The 19,819-nt window shown below is 41.2% G+C and overlaps 2 protein-coding genes across 3 annotated transcripts in view; both read left to right on the forward strand.

Moving 5' to 3' along the window:
* CCNY (cyclin Y) overlaps positions 1 to 5,198 on the forward strand; it is a 129,384-nt gene extending 124,186 nt beyond the window's left edge. For both annotated transcript variants that reach the window (XM_063125613.1, XM_063125620.1), the window contains one exon: positions 1,598 to 5,198. In XM_063125613.1, coding sequence (XP_062981683.1) covers positions 1,598 to 1,714 — 117 coding nt within the window. In that variant the 3' untranslated portion in view covers positions 1,715 to 5,198. The remainder of the gene's footprint in view (positions 1 to 1,597) is intronic.
* A 7,845-nt stretch (positions 5,199 to 13,043) lies between these two features.
* GJD4 (gap junction protein delta 4) lies at positions 13,044 to 18,627 on the forward strand. Its single transcript, XM_063147606.1, has 2 exons — positions 13,044 to 13,107; positions 17,459 to 18,627. The coding sequence occupies exons 1-2, from the start codon at positions 13,044 to 13,046 to the stop codon at positions 18,625 to 18,627; spliced, it is 1,233 nt and encodes a 410-aa protein (XP_063003676.1).
* Positions 18,628 to 19,819: the final 1,192 nt, after the last annotated feature.

Here is a 19,819-nt window from a genome sequence, read left to right on the forward strand (position 1 = left end):
TTTCACTTTATTTTAAATTGTTTTAATTATTTTACAGGAATTATTGTACTGTATATCTTGGCGTCATATCAAAATGAATTTTAGAAAACTGTTTTAAAGTATATTGTATAAGCGTTTATAATTATACAATTCCCTACTTTAAAACTATGAGTGGTCTAATGAGAATAGCCAGATTCAGAAATTTGGCCACTTGCTCAGTAATAGGCTTATTGGTGCCCTGGAATAAAATAATCATAAGAGACTCGGGAATAACTTACCCATATGATCTTTTGTGCTGCCCCAAAGGAGAAGAGAAGTCATATTGCACTGCTGAGAAACATTCCTGACTTAAGAGCCAACAGGTTCTGATGAAAGAACCTGCCTGCTGTTTGCATTTCCCCAATATTCACATGGGTGGGGAAACTATGCCCTCCAAATGTTGTTAGCCTCCAACTCCCATCTGCCCCATCCAGAATGGACAATTGTCAGGAATGATGGGAGTTGTAATCTAGCAACGTCTGGAGGGCCAAAGGTTTCCCGCCCCTGCTTCAAAATCTCATTAGTTTGTAGAGTATCAACTATAAACATGTCTCTGATTATCATTGCAAACAGTAATTTGTCTAACATTCAAGTTTATAACTTGAAAATAATGTTTATCATATGTATGCCAGCATCTCTAAACTCTGACCTGGTTCACATATTGAATATATGGGTTGTTGTTAAATTGTAGGTTGTTGTTATGTGTGAACCCTGCACTATGGGTTAATTATGGGTTGTTAATCATGAAGAATCCAAAGTTTACAACCCAACAACAAACCATGGCTTATCTTCCTGGATTGTTCGTGATTAACAACGCATAGTTAAACAATATAATGAGTTTGCATATAACGACAACCCACAATTCAACAGCAAACAACAGTTCAACAACAACCCATACTGAACCTATACTCAACCCATATTCTGGGTTAACATTACATGCAAACCAGCCCAATGAGTTTTTCACTAAGGTTCAAAATAAAATACTTGATTTTAGATCATATTTTTTATATTCTAGTTTGTTATCCCCCAGTTATAACTGCTTTGAACTACAAAATGTATTCACTACATGTTAGCAACTCTAAGTTAACCGATTTCCTTCTTATCAAAGATAGGAATGTAATAGGTGGACATGGCCAATTCTGACTTCTTTAGTAACACTGATTAGCAAAGCCTGTGACAATTTGAAAAGGGCAGAGATGGGAGCTGTATTAAATCAAGCTTAACATGAGAGTGAATATTATTCATGTATTTATCCCTTCCTTAATATTTTTTCTACGAGATTATAGGCAACAGTTTATTTATTTATTTAGCCATGAGATAAAGCTTCTTAAACATGCTGATTAAACAGTGAGGATTTTGCAAAATTCATTTCAAACGAAGTAAAGTGAAGCATTAAACCAGAATTGTTAAGACCCCTGGGATCACATCCAATCTATAGTTTAGTAGTAAAACATGTATGTTGCATGCAGAGGGCCCCAAATTCAGTGTCTTATAATTTCTAGTTAGTAGGATCAGATAGCATAGTACTGGGCTATTGCGTGTGTGTATGACTTTTCTCTACTGCTCCTCTTTCATGCAGGCCATCTCTCGCTTGTGCGAAGACAAGTATAAGGACTTCAGGAAATCTGCAAAGAAACGATCAGTCAGTTCGGACAATCTGACTGTAGTTAGATGGTCACCTGCTATTATCTCCTAACAGTGAAGTCTGGGATATTCTTCCAAAAGTACTGTTTCTATCATCAACTTTGGGGGGGGGGGGAGAGGGGCGGTTGTTTAGAGTTTTTTTTGTTCCTTTTTTTCCGTTCGTGGTTTTTCTTATTTTTAGATCTGCCTTTACAGTGCCTCCCCCGTTGTGTAGCACACAATAATAAATATAACTGGAGAGAACGCTCAATACATCGGAAGAACTTTGGAAGAAAATCGGTCCTTACATACTACCGATCGTGTCCTTTTTTTTTGGGTGAGGAAAAGGCAAAATGCAGACGTATGCTTAGAAGAGGAGAAAACAGAAACCAACAAGAATGCCATTAAAAAAAAATCCTCAGCAGAAACAGTGGCATGGAAATAAACACCGCGAGATAAGCTTAGAAGAAGTACTATAAGAAAAGAGTTGGAAGTGTTTCACATTCTGTTCAGTATCTTCTATCGGTTTTCTGGGTTTTTGCAATTCCTCTTTGCTATTTCCCTGGGTTGCTTTTCCTGCTTCTACAAAGCAGCAACTATGAAGGCAGCATCTGCAGTAGCACAACAAAAGCCCCTGAACCAGACAGCATTGGTTGCTTTCTCCCTCTCCTACCCCAGCACACCACTCTTTTTTCATATGCTGTTCTATTAGCTTTTCTCCCTTTAATTATTATTGCGTATTTTGTTTTTGGTAAGCCTTTATTGTATTTTTTGGGGTGGGTGGGGGAATGACTTGATTTATAGTGCTGAACCAAAAGTATACAAGAAGATCAGGTGATCATTCGTAATTTCCTGTTTCCTTTCATATATATATATATATATTTTAATTTATAGCAACCAGGTCCATGATGATGCTTTTGAGCTGCATCACGAATACTGGTTGCTTCATAGTATATGTGGCTGCATGTGCCTTCCTACATTCTTTGGGATAGTTTATTTTTCCTTACTATAAAGTTATGATTGTTGGAAGGATTCAGACGACAGTGCAACTTGCGGAAAAGGAGATGAAACTTGTATCGGATGTGGTAGTCTTTTTTGAAGGTTGTTTCATAGCATTTAGAGATTTAAGAGAATTTAAGTGAGAGAGGGAGAGAGAGAGAGAGAGAGAGAGTCAGAGAATCTCCTTTTATGTGGTTCCAACAGTTGATTTCCTTCCCTTCCTGGTTCAATGTTGCAAGCAATAGCCTCAAGTTTTTATATGTTTACTTCAAATGGAAACCAATCTGTTTGTATAAAATAGAAAAATGATAAAAAAAAAAGTTTTTTTGTTCTGTTGGGAAAAGGTCCATGGAAGAAGAAGGAAAAAAAAACTATATTAATTTTACCAAGTGTTTTGTCACAGGTTAGATTTCAGAATAAAAACTGTTTTTTAAAAAATGCATTTTTCAGTGTAGGTGCTTATAGAAATTTAAACAAAATGCAAACTGTGAAGAAAATTTTGTTGCTTATGTTGATTATATTGTATTTTTTGTTGTTACTACTGGTTCCCAACATTCTTTTCCTTTCCTTAATAGGATAAACAAGTTGAATACTCTCTTTTTAAAAAAATATAGCAAATCACATTATCTCTGTAAAAATACTTGTGCTCTATACAAGTGTCTTTGAATTATTTTGCACATTTAAAAAAGATGCCATTTTACGATACATAAAACAAACAAAATGAGCTGGAAGTGTCACGATCATGGAGTTCCATGAACTCTCTCCCCAGTGCAGGAAATGGTGAACATATGACACTTAGCTTCAGATTAGACTTCCTTTATGTGCACTACTTGAGAGAAACATACAAAACACATTCCACTAGGAGCTTCTCCTGCATAAGCTCCCATCCCAGCTGTGCAGCTATGACCATCTAGTGTTCATTTCATTGGGGGCTTGCCCAGGTCAAGTCCATCTGAGTGCTCCTAATCTACTCCCGTTCGTTACAGTGATAGTTCTTTGCAGGGGACATGCCCTTTATACATTCCTTTCTCTGGTCTCATTGACCCTTAAAACCCTGATTATGAATAGTTTACTTGACTGTGAGCTCCCAGCAAGACTATTCCCCATGCAAGGCCACATCATGCGCCTCTTAATTTGGGGGAGCAGAAATGTGCTTCCAATTCCGGCAGTTAAAGCCCTGGAACCAAAGGGGAGTTATGCCTCCAAACCTGAAACTTTGCTCTTCATATTTTCTGCAAGAGTTCCCACGACTAAGAAGGCAAACTTCTTTTCAAGCCAAACAGCTACTTGTCTCCTAAGTGGCATGAGCTGTTACATCAAAAAGTGCTTGGTTCTCATCTCTTTTGACTGCATGTTTCCTTCTTAGGATCTCAAGGTATGCAGGCTGGCTCTAGGCAGGCTGGTCTCCTGCTGGCCTATATGGCGGATGAAAACCAGTGGTTCACAGCCAGCTTCCAGTACTGGGGAGGTTGGGGACAATTATTTCCTTAGGATAGCTGCCATGTTTCTTTCTTGGTTCTCCAGTGCCCAATTGGAAGTGTAGGAACGGCTATCTCGATATGCCCTAAATGTGCTTAGAACCAGAGCACTAAAAGGCTTTTATCAGATAACAGTGCCCCTAACAATGATGCTATTTGCCTTAAAAAGGGTAATGAACAGACGAGGTTAACTAACTTTCTAACATTTGCAACATAACATGATGGTTTTGCCCACCAATGGGAAGGATCCAGCAGTGGCCAACTGCTGGCACTATTTAAGTGATGATATTGGAAACCATTGCTTTTGCAACATCAACAGTGCTCGCTAGTGCAATGGCTTTCCCACGTGGTACAAGCATTGGTTTCTCTGAGCACTAGCGGCTCGACATCGTTGGATACTTCCCTGTGTTCCGTGATCCTTAAAACAATTTAATTCTCAATCCTTTTTACTATTGTCATCATTATCGTGCCAATATATCAAAACTCTGGTTGCATCAGGACAGGGTTTTGAGGTCCCATCCCTATCCCTTGCCTTTTCCTTTTTCTTGAACAGAATGTTTTTAAAGTATCTATAAATTAAAAAGAGAGAGAGAGAAAACAGTGTGAGTGAAAAGGGTCTCTCTTTGATAGCATTGGGTTACAGCTCTTCTCCCAAGCATATAAATATGATTTTGTTGGTTTATCAACACTTGGTGAAAGAATTTTTGGCCTGACTTTTCTAGCATTGTTGTTCAGTTTAGGGTGCAGGTAGGGGAAATACAAAAAGAGATGAAGGTTTGCATTATGTAAAGTTCTCAATGCATCTACTATAATTTTGTGAGGTTTATTAAACAACTTTAAAGATTGTATAGTCTATTTATTGTATGTATGTACATACAGTCTGATACTTAAAATTTCAAGTGGATTCCGTAAAACCTGGCTCAGTCTTGTTTAGACTATTGGATATCGTTTTAGCCTTGTGCACTGGATTCTACCTCTGTATAGGAGAATTTTCCATATTCTTCAATTAGTACTGATTCTGTGATTTAACTTGGTTATGTTTCTTGCACTAAAAATTAAAAAAAGAAATCTGCTGTTAAATGTGAGTTTTTCTCATTTTTAATGTTTTTGTACTATTGATTATTTTCAACATTGTTTAAAAAATGCCTTCTTCCCTGTATAGTTCAATAATGTGTTCCTAGGATTTCTGTTTTGGCTTCTTCTACAGTTGTAAAACTTCTACAGTTGTTACTGTTCTTCTTCACATCACACATAAGGGCTCTGCATCTGCACAGAACCTCAGTTTGGGAAACTTCCATAGCTGAGGAAAACATTTTTGGCAAAAACTCTCTCTCACCGTGCTGCTGTGTATGTTCTAGAAGGTTCCTGCCCATCTCCTCAGTTCTCTTTCGACTGCTTCGCTGAAAGGCCGCTTCATCGTAACCCTTAGAAGACTGTTGACTCCACAAAGTCAATGACTCCCAAACAGCACACTTCGGCTATGTTGGAGGAGGTGCAATCTTCTGCACCAGTGTGCTCTCGAACCCTGACCCTAACCATGGGTCAGACTGATCCGCCTACTCCTGTCCATTCCTTAACTGTCTCTGCGGCTAAAAAAACTTTCTAAGAAGGCTAGAGTGCTTAAACATTCTGCTGAAGTGCAGAAAAAGAAGAAGAGAAAGAATGGTGGGTTTCTGGACCCAAAAAACCTTGTGAACCTGTGCAAATGTCTATTCCACCCCCTCTGTCATTATTGGATTCTCCCATACTGACGAAGGCTCCACTGTTATTGATGCCTGGCTGACCCTTATAGCTTTGACATTGGAGGGAGAGATTAAGGACCTCTTGCCACTGAGGGTGACTGGCAACTCTCCAGCGTATTCTTCAATACAGCCACTACCAGTACAGGTAGTCTGTCAATTCTGAGAATTTTCTCCAGACTCTGCTCTGAGTGGTCAAGGATACAGCGACATAAATATTATGAACGAGACGCGCACATCATATATGTGAATGGGATGGGTCCTCCAGCTGGACTTTTCCTCCACGCATGCCTTATCCATATGGCAATTGGCATTCTCTTCAAGATCAAGAGATGTATTTTGATTGGACTGTTACTTGGGAGCCACTTCCTGCATTATTAGTTTGCACCATCAATATTGTGCCAACAGGTTCACAACATGCCTGGTTTGCCCCACTCTTCAAATTAGCGATAAAAGAATCTGTATGACTACCATCGATACCGACACTGCTGACCAAGGATCACGGTTGCATTTGACACCCAGATCTTGACACACTCAGACTCACTGCTTGGAGAATTGGTCCAGAGTAATTCAATCTTCTTGCGAAGTCTAGGTAGTGTTGCAGGTGGTGCCTAAGCCAGCCACAACGAAGACATACGATAGATTGGGAAATTTATGAAATCGAATTATTCTGATCCTCACTTTGATTCGTTAGGTGGTATATTACCTTCCTTCCTTCACTTTTCAGTAAAGGACTTAAGCTTCTATCAGTTAGAGTCTACCTGGCACCTATTTCTGCCCACCATCTGACGATTCAAGGTTTTTCCGTGTTCACTCACCCTGTTATGCGTCAGTTCTTAGAGGGCTTAAGATACTTGCTCCACCAGTTAGCACCCCAGTTCCACAGTGGGGTTTATCTGTTGTTATCAAAAATGTTAATTTCTAAACCATTTACATCCCTGACCAGAACTCACCTTCAGCTCCTTTCCTGGAAGTGACAGTTTTGATTGAACTGTGTGTACTTCGAATTGATCCACTTTATCTTTTTTTTTCATAGGGATAAGGTAGTCATTTCACTCCTCTTTTCTGCTAAAGGTGTCATCGGATTTTCATCTGAATCAGGATATATTGCTGCCAACCTTCTTCTCAGTTGGAAATAGTGTTTGGACGTTCATCTAGCACTTGCCTTCTATAAAGCCAGCACAGAGTTGTTCCGAAAGTTACAATGGCTTTTTGTATGTTATGGAAATCCTGAGAAGGGGTTGCAGGTGACATCTCAATCATTCGCCTCTTGGATTGTACATACCATCAAGCTGTCTTATGAACCTGCAGGGTTTAAACTGGCAGGGCCTGTTAGGGCTATTCAATGTGGAGTATTTCCATCTTGACTGCCTTCAGGTGGGGAGTGTCAAAACCGGAGTTGTGCAAGGCTGCAACATGGTCAAAACCATCAACCTTCATCTCGATGTTCATCTTGAGCCTGAAAGGACTGCAGTTTTGGTTGTGTGGTTCTATCATTAATCCTTCAATAGGACATCATATTGCACCTACCCTCCGGTAATTCAGCTTGTTAAATCACCCATATGTGCGATGCACAGAGACCATGAGGAACAAAGGCAGGTTACTTACCTGTAACTAGTTCTTTGAGTGGTCATTGGTGCATTCACACAACCTACCCACTTTGGTGTAGATGTCACTATTGAGGTCGATACTGAAGTGCGACATTCCCCTTGATTGTGAAGCAAGCAAGTTGGACTCAAGGAACTGAGGAGACAGGTGGGAATGCACTAAGACATGCACAGTAACACTGGTGTGTGTGTGTGTGTGTGTGTGTGTGTGTGTGTATTTCCTGCCAAAAACGTTTTCCTCAGCTAGAGAAGTTTCGTGAATCGAGGCTCCACACAGGCGCAGAGCCCGTATGTGCAAATGCACAGATGACCACTTGAAGTACTACAGTTACAGGTAAGCAACCTGCCTTTCTCATGTGTTTTCAGGGTAGCTCACCACTGTAAGTTCAAAGCTTGAGCTTGAACCCAAACTTGATTTTAAAAGAACTGGTTTTGCAAAGAAGCCTAATTAAGCATCGCTAGGTTACAAGCTGCTCTTTGAGCTTGAGCACGTGCTAATGTAGCAGCCAATCCTTATCTGTGCTTTTGTTTCTGTGAATGACAAAATAAGGACCTGGTTCACACATAACGCTAACCTGTGATTTATTTAATCTATGAGTTGTGGAGTTCTGGGTTGTCATGATGTGAATGCAGCTGTGCTAACAAACTATGGTTTGGTAGTCATGAACAGCCCTGAAATGGTTTTTTCTTGGGTTATGAAATCTGAGTTGTTTAAACCAGAAGTGGTGTGCAAGAGTGGTTAAAAAAATCCAGCAGCTCTACATGCAAGTACTACAACATTTGGGATACATGGAGGGAGTGGGCAAAGGAGGAGGGAAACAACCAAGAGATTGAAAAAGGGTTCCCCCCCCCGCCCCATTCTGTGCCTGACAAACTCTGGGTAGAGTTAAGCATGGGTTAAATAAACTATAGATTAGCATTATGTGCAAACCAGGTCATTGAGAAAATGCAGGAAAAAGGCATAGCATGTAAGGGTTTTGTTTGTATGGCTGTGAAGATATACTTACAAATGTTTTGGGTAAGCCTGCTGAAATCTCAGAAGGCAGAGAGTGGCGGAATAAAACTCCCAGTGGTCAAAGGCAGAGCTTCAGTACCCTATAGGGTTCCATGGCCCTTTCCATGACTAGCAAAACAGGAATAAATTATGCAAACCAGTAACAATTAGAGTGGAATGACGATGCAGTAGCACAGTATCCTATCCTTCTCTCCACATTGGAGATGTCACCATTATAGCAATAAGGCTAGAAAAACAGTACCTGAAAATCAGCCAAATTTGAACACTGATTTTGGACACCATTTAGAATGCTGTATCCGATTATCGTCACTGGAAGATGGATAACATTTGATGAGATGCCAGCAAGGAATTCCCTGATTACTCTGCCTTTTGAGTTTTCATATCCTGGATGTGTTTTTTTTTTTAATGTAGTCCTGGATGTGGTTTTGTCTGGTAGTCAGAAAAGAAGAATTAAGTAGAAAGGCACTTGCCACCTCCTTGGAGCCTGCATACTAGGAAAGGGATAAAAATACCTCTTGAAACTTTGGCTGTTTCTATGGTCCACAAGCACACAAATCCATATGTGTGTCTGAACACAATTCCACTCAAAGGTCTATCAAAGTTTATAGGTAAGCAAACCTGTTTCATAACTCACATCCCTCCATTATCATCTCTCTGCCCTAGTTGAAATGTTAGCTTCTATTCAGCAATCTCTGCTTCCCTTCCAGCATTCAGTGGCCATCTTGCTACTATCTCTCTGTCTCCAATGGCTGAAAAACACACTAAACAGACTCTTCATTCAGTAACTGTGAATAAACAGTTTTGAGCTTTGTCTTTTAACACAGCCAGCAGAGAAACTTAAGAATGTGTAAAGGATTCTTATTTTAACTCCGCAGTTTCCCCTGTGCTTTTTAAAACCTGTTAACTAATATACCAGTGCCAAAATAATGAACGTTTTGTGAATGCTTCAGTCAATCATGTGTTCAGCAGTCCTCATCTACTTACTGCCTAGTGAAATATTATGAACTAAGTTGAGGTAGTATATCTCTCTTATAACTTTAATTCTGATGGAAATTACATAAGTTCACTGCAGCAAAAAACCCCAAAGAGTAAAGTTTTCTAAGCGTCGAAGATATATCAAGATATGGATAGTTACCATGACATGTACTGGCTGGAAGATCTTCACATTTGATCAATATTTATGGTTCTTTCCCACCTCCCCAGAAGGATAGAAAACTAGGTTGCAAACTTACCTGGGGAGAAATCCAACTGAGCCCAATAGGACATATTTCTGAATAGCCATGTATAGAAATGTGCTCTAAGGCTTCAATTCTCCTTGAAATGGAAATTGTCTGGATGTCGTAGCACTAGGCAAATTGTGGCCCTCTGGATATTTTGGCCTACAACTCCCATCAGCTCTAACCAGAATAACCAGTAGTGAGGGATGATGGGAGTTGTAGGCTAAAACTTCGGGAGGGCCGCAAGTTGCCCACTCCAGCTATAGGGGGAAATGTGCAATCTGAAATAGTACAGTCAACAATAATACACCACCACATTTTGCTGAGTGTTCAATTTAGTTCTCAGTGGTCTCCTTTGGAAATTTTGGGTTCATATGTCACACCTCTGTTGCTCTATCTCGATGCATTGTGATAACAGCGGTAGGTCAACCAACATTTGCCTCCACATTGAAATTTATGTGTTTCAGAGTCTGAGGTTGAATGACTTAAGAAAGTAAGCAGGACAAGATGTATATTGAGCTTTTTCATTAATAAACTAGGGCCAGTTTACACACTCAATGTAGTAAATTTAACTATTGTTTTAAGACCAACTCTCAGAGGGCCTGTAGCAAGAGGAAACTAGGAACCTGACCAGAAGCTGGGAGGGAGCTCAGTGCAGTTTTAAAATGGCTTAGGCCATTGTTATATGCCAATGAATGAATAGCTATTGATCGACCATCCGGCCTCAACGACAGTTTCCTGATTTCAAGGGAATGGTGTCAGAAGTGGCCAAAGATTCTTGAATGCTGCATCTGGAAGCACATGACTCACAGTGAGTACTGGAAAGTAGCTGTGCAAAGGATGATCCATAATCCCCACCCTTGTTTCTAGTAAGAAAATTTGCTGAAAACTGGTTGAGATAGGAATGGTGCTTTCAGCTCTTTGTGACAATTCCCGGAAGAGTTAAAATGTCAGAGGCCTTTCAAGTTTCCCTTCTATTAAACGTTGGAGAAGCAGCTCTGGAAATATAAAATACAAGTTTACAACAAACTAAGGATGGTCCTACTCAAGAAAGAGTGATGACTCCACGTCCCTCTGCAATCCCAAAAGAAAAGTTATATCTGAGTATTATAATTTCTGGGCTACCCACAAATAGGGGAGGAGCAAAGTGTCTCATATGTCACAGAATTGAGGGGAAAAGGAACAGTGAGTCTGAAAATCCGTAGGATGACATGATGAGAGGCAAACTTTTGTTCAGCACCAATGATAAAGGACTGAAGGAGAGACTACTTAGGGCACCAGTAGGCAACCTGGTGCTCTCCAGATGTTTTGGACTACAACTCCCATAATCCCTCTCCATAGAATCATAGAATAGTAGAGTTGGAAGGGTCCTATAAGGCCATCAAGTCCAACCCCCTGCTCAATGCAGGAATCCACCTCAAAACATACCTGACAGATGGTTGTCCAGCTGCTTCTTGAATGCCTTGAGTGTGGGAGAGCCCACAACCTCCCTAGGTAACTGGTTCCATTGTCGTACTGCTGTAACAATCAGGCTGACTGGGACTGATGGGTGTTGCAGTCCAAAACATCTAAAGAATACCTAGATGACTTCTGTAATACTTCTACCTGTGTTTCAACCTAACCTGATGGCTAACCAGGCAGGTTCAACAATCCCAGAGCAAATAGCAGACTTCCAACTATAAGTAGAGCCCAACAGACACAGGCAACTGCAACTTATCCTGTTACTTACATGATCCACAATCACCGGAAAACAAATTCACCAGGTGTTAATGCCTGGCGTTTGGCCCTGCTTAGCATCGTGAGCCATGAGCGCTCCCTAGAGACATGGTGTATGTTGAACTGGTAAAATGTTCTTAACTCCTGAGCCACACAAATGAACAGTGATTGTAGGAAACAACTTGTATGGGAGGCTTAGGAAGGAAAGGAGAGAGATGTAATATATGTTACTATTAGTTTAAAACCAACTCCCAGACAATCTCTTCTCAAGAAAAAACTAGTCTGGTGGCTAGAAGCTGGAAAGGTTCGTGATGCAGTCTAAGACAGTCTGAGGCCTGCTCTTAGCATGACGTGCTCTAGCACATGTTCAATTGTCCTCACACTTGAGTATTTTGCCATTTGCACTCTAGCTGTTCTCCAGCCTGTTGCCTGCTGCTTCCCAGAATACAATGAGTAATGTGGAATCTCCTAGACTGGAAAAAGACACTAAGGCAGAATTGTTGATGGCCCATAGTGAGACTAGAGCCTTGACAGAATCACAGTGAGACTAGAGCCTTGACAGAATCACCTTATCTTTCAGAAGTTATCCATCCCTTGTACTCCATACATTTCTGAGAGTGGACCATCTAAAGCAGTGGTCTTCAACTGGTGCAGACCCGAGACCCACCTCAGACTCCCAACCTGTAACATGGGTCTCAGTTTCACAATTGCCCAACATGGTGGCAACAAGGACTAACCTTGTGACACACTTTTGGATCATGACCCACCAATTGAAGACCACTGATCAAAAGGGGGGAACTGCAGAGGAGAACTCTCTCTCTCACACACATATATACACACACACTTACACACACCCTTGCACATATCAATATGATAGTGGACTGGGTATGTAGGAATGTCTCATATATTGTAAGGATCTACGGTTGGAGTTGATGGGCAGGTTTCATTAACCCCAGTTTAGGGCTTTACTTTGGCTCAAAGTGAAGAATAGTAGCTATTCACTTACCCAGAAGAGAGGAAAGAAGAACATGTGGAGATAATGCTGAATTCTGTTTCTTGGTGATGCTAAGAGTGTGACTGGCTTCTGGGAGCTGACTTTTATATCTGTTTCAAGGAGCGTTACAGATAAGGCTGCTGTGGAGAAAATACCATTGGAAGACATGGAACTCGGTGTTTCTGTATCCTCTTTCCTCAGTTATCCATTTTTATCACTTGGGAAAACAAAGCCGCTTCTATTATTTCTTCTACCGTTCAATTTCTCTTTCACCACTGAGCTATCCCAGCAATTTCAGCAGGCTGGAATGCCCCGGGAGGGTAAGAATAGCCAACAATGGCAGAGATAATTCCTGTTGCTTTTTGTCTTCTTGCAGTTGTCGGGGAAGAGGTGAGAGCAATGAATCGGATTGTGAAGCTCTTGCATTGAGCTGTTCTTCTGAAGGAAGTTTCATTCCTCTCTGCCACATTGTGTACCCGAATTTCATTATTCCTCATCCTGGGCAACTTTTCAATATTTTTTGCAGTTTTTTTGTAGTCTCTTTTTAGATCGCTGCGATTTCTTTTTTCTTTTTTGAAAACGCTCAATTTCTTCTTATGCCTACAATAAGTGGGGATTCCAGCAACTGAGTTCAAACATGGAATGTTGGGATTCTCTTGGCTTTTTAATCATTGCTCTCAGCTACAATGTAACTATCATAGGTGAGTATCTAGAAATATGCATCTTATTGTTCAAATCTGGCTTCTTTCCTGGAAATTGCATCCTAGTGTTTTTGGCTATTTTCAATAACTACTACTTTAAGAATGTTTTCTTGTAAATGAACAAGGTGGTTGATATTGAAGCTTGGTTATTGTTGGGTTTTGGATGATTTTTGTGTACGGCTGTTCCCTCAGGTGTTTAATGTAGTTCATAAGAAGAAGATAGTGAATATAAGGGTATGAATGTATTAAGCTATACATATTGTAACATGAACTTAAAGAGTGCTAGTTACAGATGAAAATGTTAAGGATTCTTCTTGAAGTAACTTGATGAGCATTTGCTGACCCTAGTTGTGAGTTCGTTAAAATGTTTGCTCATCCAGCACACTTTAAAAATGCATCTTTATGGTACCAATGAACTTGGATTTTCCCTGTTTAAGATCAAGATTCTGACACGTGATTATTTATTTATTTATTTATTTAGAGTATTTTTATCCTGCACCTCAGCCAAAAGGCTCTCGGAGCGGCTTACAATGTATCAATAAAGAGAACAGTCCCTACCCTCAGGCTTACATTCTAAAAAAAGACATGACACACAAGGAAAAGTGGATGGGGAGGGAAGAGGGAGAATTTTTTACAATGGGTCAAAGAAAAAAAAAAGAAAGAATTTCTTAATTAACCTTCTTCAGCTTGATTTCACCCGAATTTTTGTACTGTTCCAAAAACATTCCTAATTCCAATCCCCTTCTGTCAAATCCAGTTCTGTGGGAGTAGTTATTGTGGATGTTACACTGAGTGCAGTAACTTGGGCTAAATAAGTGTACTAAATAAGGTAATATCTAAGCTCTTAATAGATTCAGGAGCCATAAAGCTTGCTCATCATCTCTAGAGTGAAGATTTATTAATGTTCCCAAACCTGTGATCCTTATTTGTATTCATTTTATATATATATAATGTGTGTGTTATATTGTAGCTGAGAGCAATCATTAGAAAGCCAAACAGATCCCAACATTCCATGTCTGAACTTGGTCGCTGGAATCCTCACTTACTGAAGGCATAGGAAGAAATTGAGCAAACAGAAAACACGACACCCTAAATAGAGAGCGCAGAAAATATTGGGAAAAAATATTGAAAAGCTGCCCAGAATGAGGAATAATGAAATTATATATACATAGAATGAATGAATAAAATTAAGGCTCATTGGTTTGGGAACATTAGTAATCACTGTAGAGATAGTGAGCAAGCTCTATGATTTCTGAATCTATTAAGAGTTTAGAGATTACCCTTTTTGGTGTGTGTGTGTGTGTGTGTGTGTGTGTTACCCTGCACCAGTAAATGGGACTCTCAAAGTAGCAAACCAAGATAGTTAAGAATTAGAGTAATACCAAGAACAGTTACAAAAATGTTTGCCTTATCCCCATCTGTACTTCTCTGTAGTGGTGCAGAGTTGGGCCAGATTAACATCTTTTTAGGTTTGTGCAGAACTTCCAAGTCTTAGTGTATGTGCCTGTGTACATAGGTGTGTGTGTGTGTGTGTGTGTGTGTGTTTTGCTTCTTTCAAATTCATACAAATGTTATGAAAAACCTCCCAAAGCCTTTATACTAATAGCAAATTCATTCTTGAGTGTAGACCCTTATGTAACTGGAATGACACTAATCCTGCATTAGAGAGAGGTATTGGAAGTCTTTGGGAGATTTGAAGATGTGTTGAAGTACCAAAAAAATCTCTTCTCCCTGCCCCCCAATAAGGCAAAGACTGGAATGCTGGCTGATTGATGGAGGGGGGTGGGAATGGAAAATTGGGAAGGGAATAAGGGCATGACCAGCTGGCTGGCACCCATAACAGGACTACTCCACACACTGCAACATTAAAGACACAATCTAATGCATGGCCAGATCTACACCAAGCAGGATATAACACTTTGGAAGTGGTATATGGTATGTGTCATGGACCCCAACACTTTAATACCACTATAAAGCAGTAGCGTAGATCCTGCCCACGTTTAAACTGAAAAAACGTTCTACAATTCCCACCATGCTCCAGCCATGCTGGGAGTTGCAGGGCTTTTTTCTGTCTAAACATGAAATAGGATTGTAGTCTAAATATCTGAATGTGCTTATGAAGGAGATAAAGTTCTGACTTTGGTATTCTATCTAACAACTTCGTCCACATGTTCAGAATTAAAGTGTTTTGACACACAGTTACATATATATTTCCAGTAATTGGAAAGTAAATGTTTTTAAAGCTTACGATTTCTAAATATCTTGAATGCACTCTGCTCGTTGACCAGAGCCAAAGGATGTGATTTGCTTTGTTCAACTGCTTCCTTCCTTATGTGGCACTTTTAAGACAATGTTGTGTATGGGCTGGGGAGGGGGAGAGTCATAGGAACACAGGAAGCTGCCCTACTGCGGTCTATCTAGCCTCCATACGGTGGTCTATCTAGCTCCTTGGTCTATCTAGCTCAGTATTGCCGTCACCGTCTGGTAGCAGCTTTCCACGGTTTCAGACAGGAGTCTTTCCCCAGCCCTACCTGGAGATGACGGGGATTGAACCTGGGCCCTTCTGCATGCAAAGCAGGTGCTCAACCACTGAGCTATGCCCCCTCCCCATAATGCAATCCTTTTGCATGGCGATAAACAATTGCAACTATTTCCACCACACCAGCTTTGGGCAGCGGACCTATGGGAGCAAAAGAATCAAGAATTAATTCTGTACTTCCTCTTTCAGGCTGATTTCAACTTGGTGCAGCAACATTTTTTCTCCTGCGTAGGTTGGATATATGCATGCCCAGTACGGAATTGCAGATTCGGAATGGACAGTATGCCTTTCACATTTAGACTATTGTCTGCCAAAAGGCATACTGCTCACCTACGAATTCCGGACCATCATGTGCCATAACCATTATAATTAGATGGTGATGGTGATGATGATGATGATAAATTTATTTATTACCCGCCTCTCCCTCTGGATCGAGGTGGAGAACAACATCAAATACAAAAATACTATAAAATACATAAAACTAATTAAAAACATATAAAACTAATAAATTATTAAAGTAACAGCCGGACAACTTAAAATTCAACTGGGTAGGCCTGCTGGAAGAGACCAGTCTTTATAGCTTTTTTAAATTCAGAAAGACTGTAGTTGGCAAATTTCTCCCGGCAGGCCATTCCACAGTCTGGGAGCGGCAGAAGAGAAGGTCCTCTAGGTAATGGTTGTCAGCCTAGTTTTCACTGACTGAGGTAAATTCTTCCCAGAGGATTGTTCGAGAGAAGGCGATCCCGCAAGTAGCCTGGACCTAAACCATGATGCAGTGTCGTATCACTGGTGTGTTTAGTGCATTAATGTATTTAAGGATCAACAACTACCAGCCCACAAGGGGTTCTCATCTGGGGCCCAGAATAACTCCAAGTCTCAAGGTCCTCAGCCCCCTTCTCTTGGCCCTGCTGCCATTAGTAGTTCATTTGATGGGGATGTGAGAGAGGGCCTTCTAGATGGCTTCTTCCAGGCATTAGAATTCCCTGCAAAGGAAGGCTAGGCTAGGTTGGATCCCATTCTGTTGGCAGGCAAAGATATTTTTATTCAAGCAGGCATTTGCCATATAAGCTGTGTTGGGTTCTCTTTTTATTCTCTTATGGTTGGGCTGTTGGTAGTGTTTCTACTCGGTAGTATCCAGTATTAGTCCTACATAGAGTAGAACCATTGAAATGAATGGGGGTTGAGTTAATTGTGATTAACATTGGTCTCATTCATTTCAATGGGTCTGCCCTACATAGGAATAACATTCAGGACTACCCAATATCTTTGTTTTATGGTTGCTTTAATTACATTTTTATCTTAAATTTTAACTTTTATTATTAGCTCCCTTTTATTATTAGCTCCCTATTATATTCTCCCTTGAGAAGCCATCATTTCCTGGTAGAAAAGCTGAGGCAGAAATGAAGTCAGTAAATATCTCGGCCACTTCCTTGCATGAACCAAGACTCAAGGGACAACTCTTCCGTGTGAACAGCAACAGGGCCTTTTTGAGCACACTCGCCTTTATTACGCATCGCAGCTATTTGCTGCCATATGCAAGGGAAAACACAGGAAGGGGGAATGATCAATTAAGGCATGCAAGGGACAATCTCTACCAAAGCCTTCTGTTGTGGTACAAGTAGTGAAGGGCCCTTCGGCTTCATCTTGGCTGCTGCGTGGGAAGCTGATGCTGGCGGCTCACCAGACTTTGGATTAAAATGCAGTTCATGCTAAACTTTAGTGACCAACCATTCTTGTAAAAATGCCGGGTTTTTATGATATGGTGTTACTCCTTTTATTGATGACGGCTCCACCCTTGTTCTTCCTTTCCAGGGAAGATTTGGTTAACTGTTGTGATCCTGCTGAGATTGATGGTGATATTCTTAGCTGCCTACCCTCTCTACCAAGATGAGCAGGAACGCTTCATCTGCAACACCTTACAACCAGGATGCTCCAATGTGTGCTATGACATTTTTTCTCCGGTGTCCCACTTTCGGTTCTGGCTCATTCAGACTGTGTCTGTTCTCCTCCCTTACGCCGTGTTTGGTGTCTGTGTGTTGCACAACGTGGTCAGGCAGGTTGTGAAGGCATATTCCTCTCCGGACCATCGATACAAAGAGATCAAACCTTTGTCAGGCCACAAAGTCACAAAGAAAACTCCCAAAGGTGCATCAAGGAGCAGAATCACCTGCAGAGCAAACGAAATGGATATTCCTGATTTTTCAGGGGCGTATACCGTTCACCTTCTTCTGAGAATATTGATAGAGGCCGGTTTTGGAGCTGGCCATTATTATCTCTTTGGATTCTTTGTTCCAAGACGTTTCTCCTGTAATCAGCTGCCTTGTACCAGTTTTGTTGATTGCTACATCTCCAGGCCCACTGAGAAATCCATTATGATGCTTTTCATCTGGGGACTCAGCGGCTTCTCCTTTCTCCTTAGCCTCGTTGACCTTGTCTTTGCCTTTCGAACCAATGCTGTAAGAAATCGCAGAAATAAGCTCCTGTTGGAAAGGTTCACGGCTGAGGAGAAATGCAGTGCTGGCCCACATCAATGTGTCAAGCCAAACAAAGATTTGCTCAGACACGGCAGCATCTCCATCCCTGATGACTGTGGCAACTGTTTGCTCAGCTGTGAGGTTAAGGAAGGCTGCTCTTTTCAACCAATGTTGACCCCGCAGCAAGCGATAAACTCTAACCTCAACAGTAACAGCAATAAGTTATGCATTGCAGCTACCAGTCAAGATGGCAAGGGAGCGCCTTTCTTTGGACATGAACCGCCAGAGACGTCCTACGAGCAGTCACGACCTGAGCAGCAGCAAGGCTCTCTAAAAGGGGTCTTGACTTTCAGATCCCAGGACGGGTGCCACCATAGAGCTCATTCATCTGCCAGTTGCAACAAGCCCTCGGTTCATTATTCTACACTTGAGAGGAAGGCGTCTGACGTTCAGTCCGTTTGCAGTAGTGCTGGGCGCTCAAGATCCCAAAAGTCTGAATGGGTGTAAAAATACAGATACAAGCAGGGTGTGTTGGAAAAGCTCTTTTGTTGTCAATTTATTGCTGCGACCATTGCCATTACAATACGATTGCTGTTTTTAATTAAAATAGCAACATAGGATAAGTCCTATATTTCCTAAATATAGAATAGTAGAGTTGGAAGGGGCCTATAAAGCCATCGAGTCCAATCCCCTGCTCAATACAGGAATCCCCCTTAAAGCATCCCTGACAGATGGCTGTCCAGCTGCCTCTTGAAAGCATCTAATGTGGGAGAGCCCACAACCTCCCTAGGTAACTGGTTCCATGGTCGTACTGCTCTAACAGTCAGGAATTTTTTCCTTATGTCCAGCCAAAATCTGGCTTCCTGTAACTTGAGCCCATTATTCCGTGTCCTGCACTCTGGGAGGATCGAGAAGAGATCCTGGCCCTCCTCTGTGTGTCAACCTTTCAATTATTTGAAGAGTGCTATCATGTCTCCCCCAATCTTCTCTTCTCCAGGCTAAACATGCCCAGTTCTTTCAGTCTCTATTCATAGGGTTTTGTTTCCAGACCCCTGATCATCCTCGTTGCCCTCCTCTGAACACACTCCAGCTTGTCTGCATCCTTCTTGAAGTGTACTGCCCATAACTGGACGCAACACTCAAGATGAGGCCTAACCAGGGCCGAATAGAGAGGAACCAGTACATCGCATGATTTGGAAGCTACATAAAATATTACCATTCTACTTGAGTAGCTAGATGGGCTTCTTTGATTATGGAGATTCGCCAGTCTAGTCTAGGCACATGGAATCTGGAGATGTTCATTCTACAGTGAGCTACGAGCACAGCATATTTAAAGAAAAGGTGGAATACCAAGATCCCTTTTCAGGCATTATAATTGTTTGAAAAGGGGGCTGGTTTGGTGGCCCCATCTGTGCATTGTGCCCTTGCCCCCATCTAGGCATTTGGAGAGAGGGACGATTGGAAGAGGGAACCCTGCTCTGGTTTCAATGTCGTTCAGGAGCCTGTGCATGTAGAGACAGGTGTTTTCTTCAGACCTTTGGCCCAAAGTGTGTGTAAGTGTGTGTCATGGGGGAACTATGACCATAGCTGCGTTCTCCACCTTACGTAGTCATAATGTGAGGAAAAAACACCTGAAAAAGGCTCATGGTTGTGGGCGTTCTCTGTGCTGGTGTGAATTTCTTAGGCAAAATTCAGCATT

The sequence above is a fragment of the Elgaria multicarinata genome, chromosome 1 (genome assembly GCF_023053635.1).
Source record: "Elgaria multicarinata webbii isolate HBS135686 ecotype San Diego chromosome 1, rElgMul1.1.pri, whole genome shotgun sequence".
Classification (NCBI taxonomy): Eukaryota; Metazoa; Chordata; class Lepidosauria; order Squamata; family Anguidae; genus Elgaria; species Elgaria multicarinata.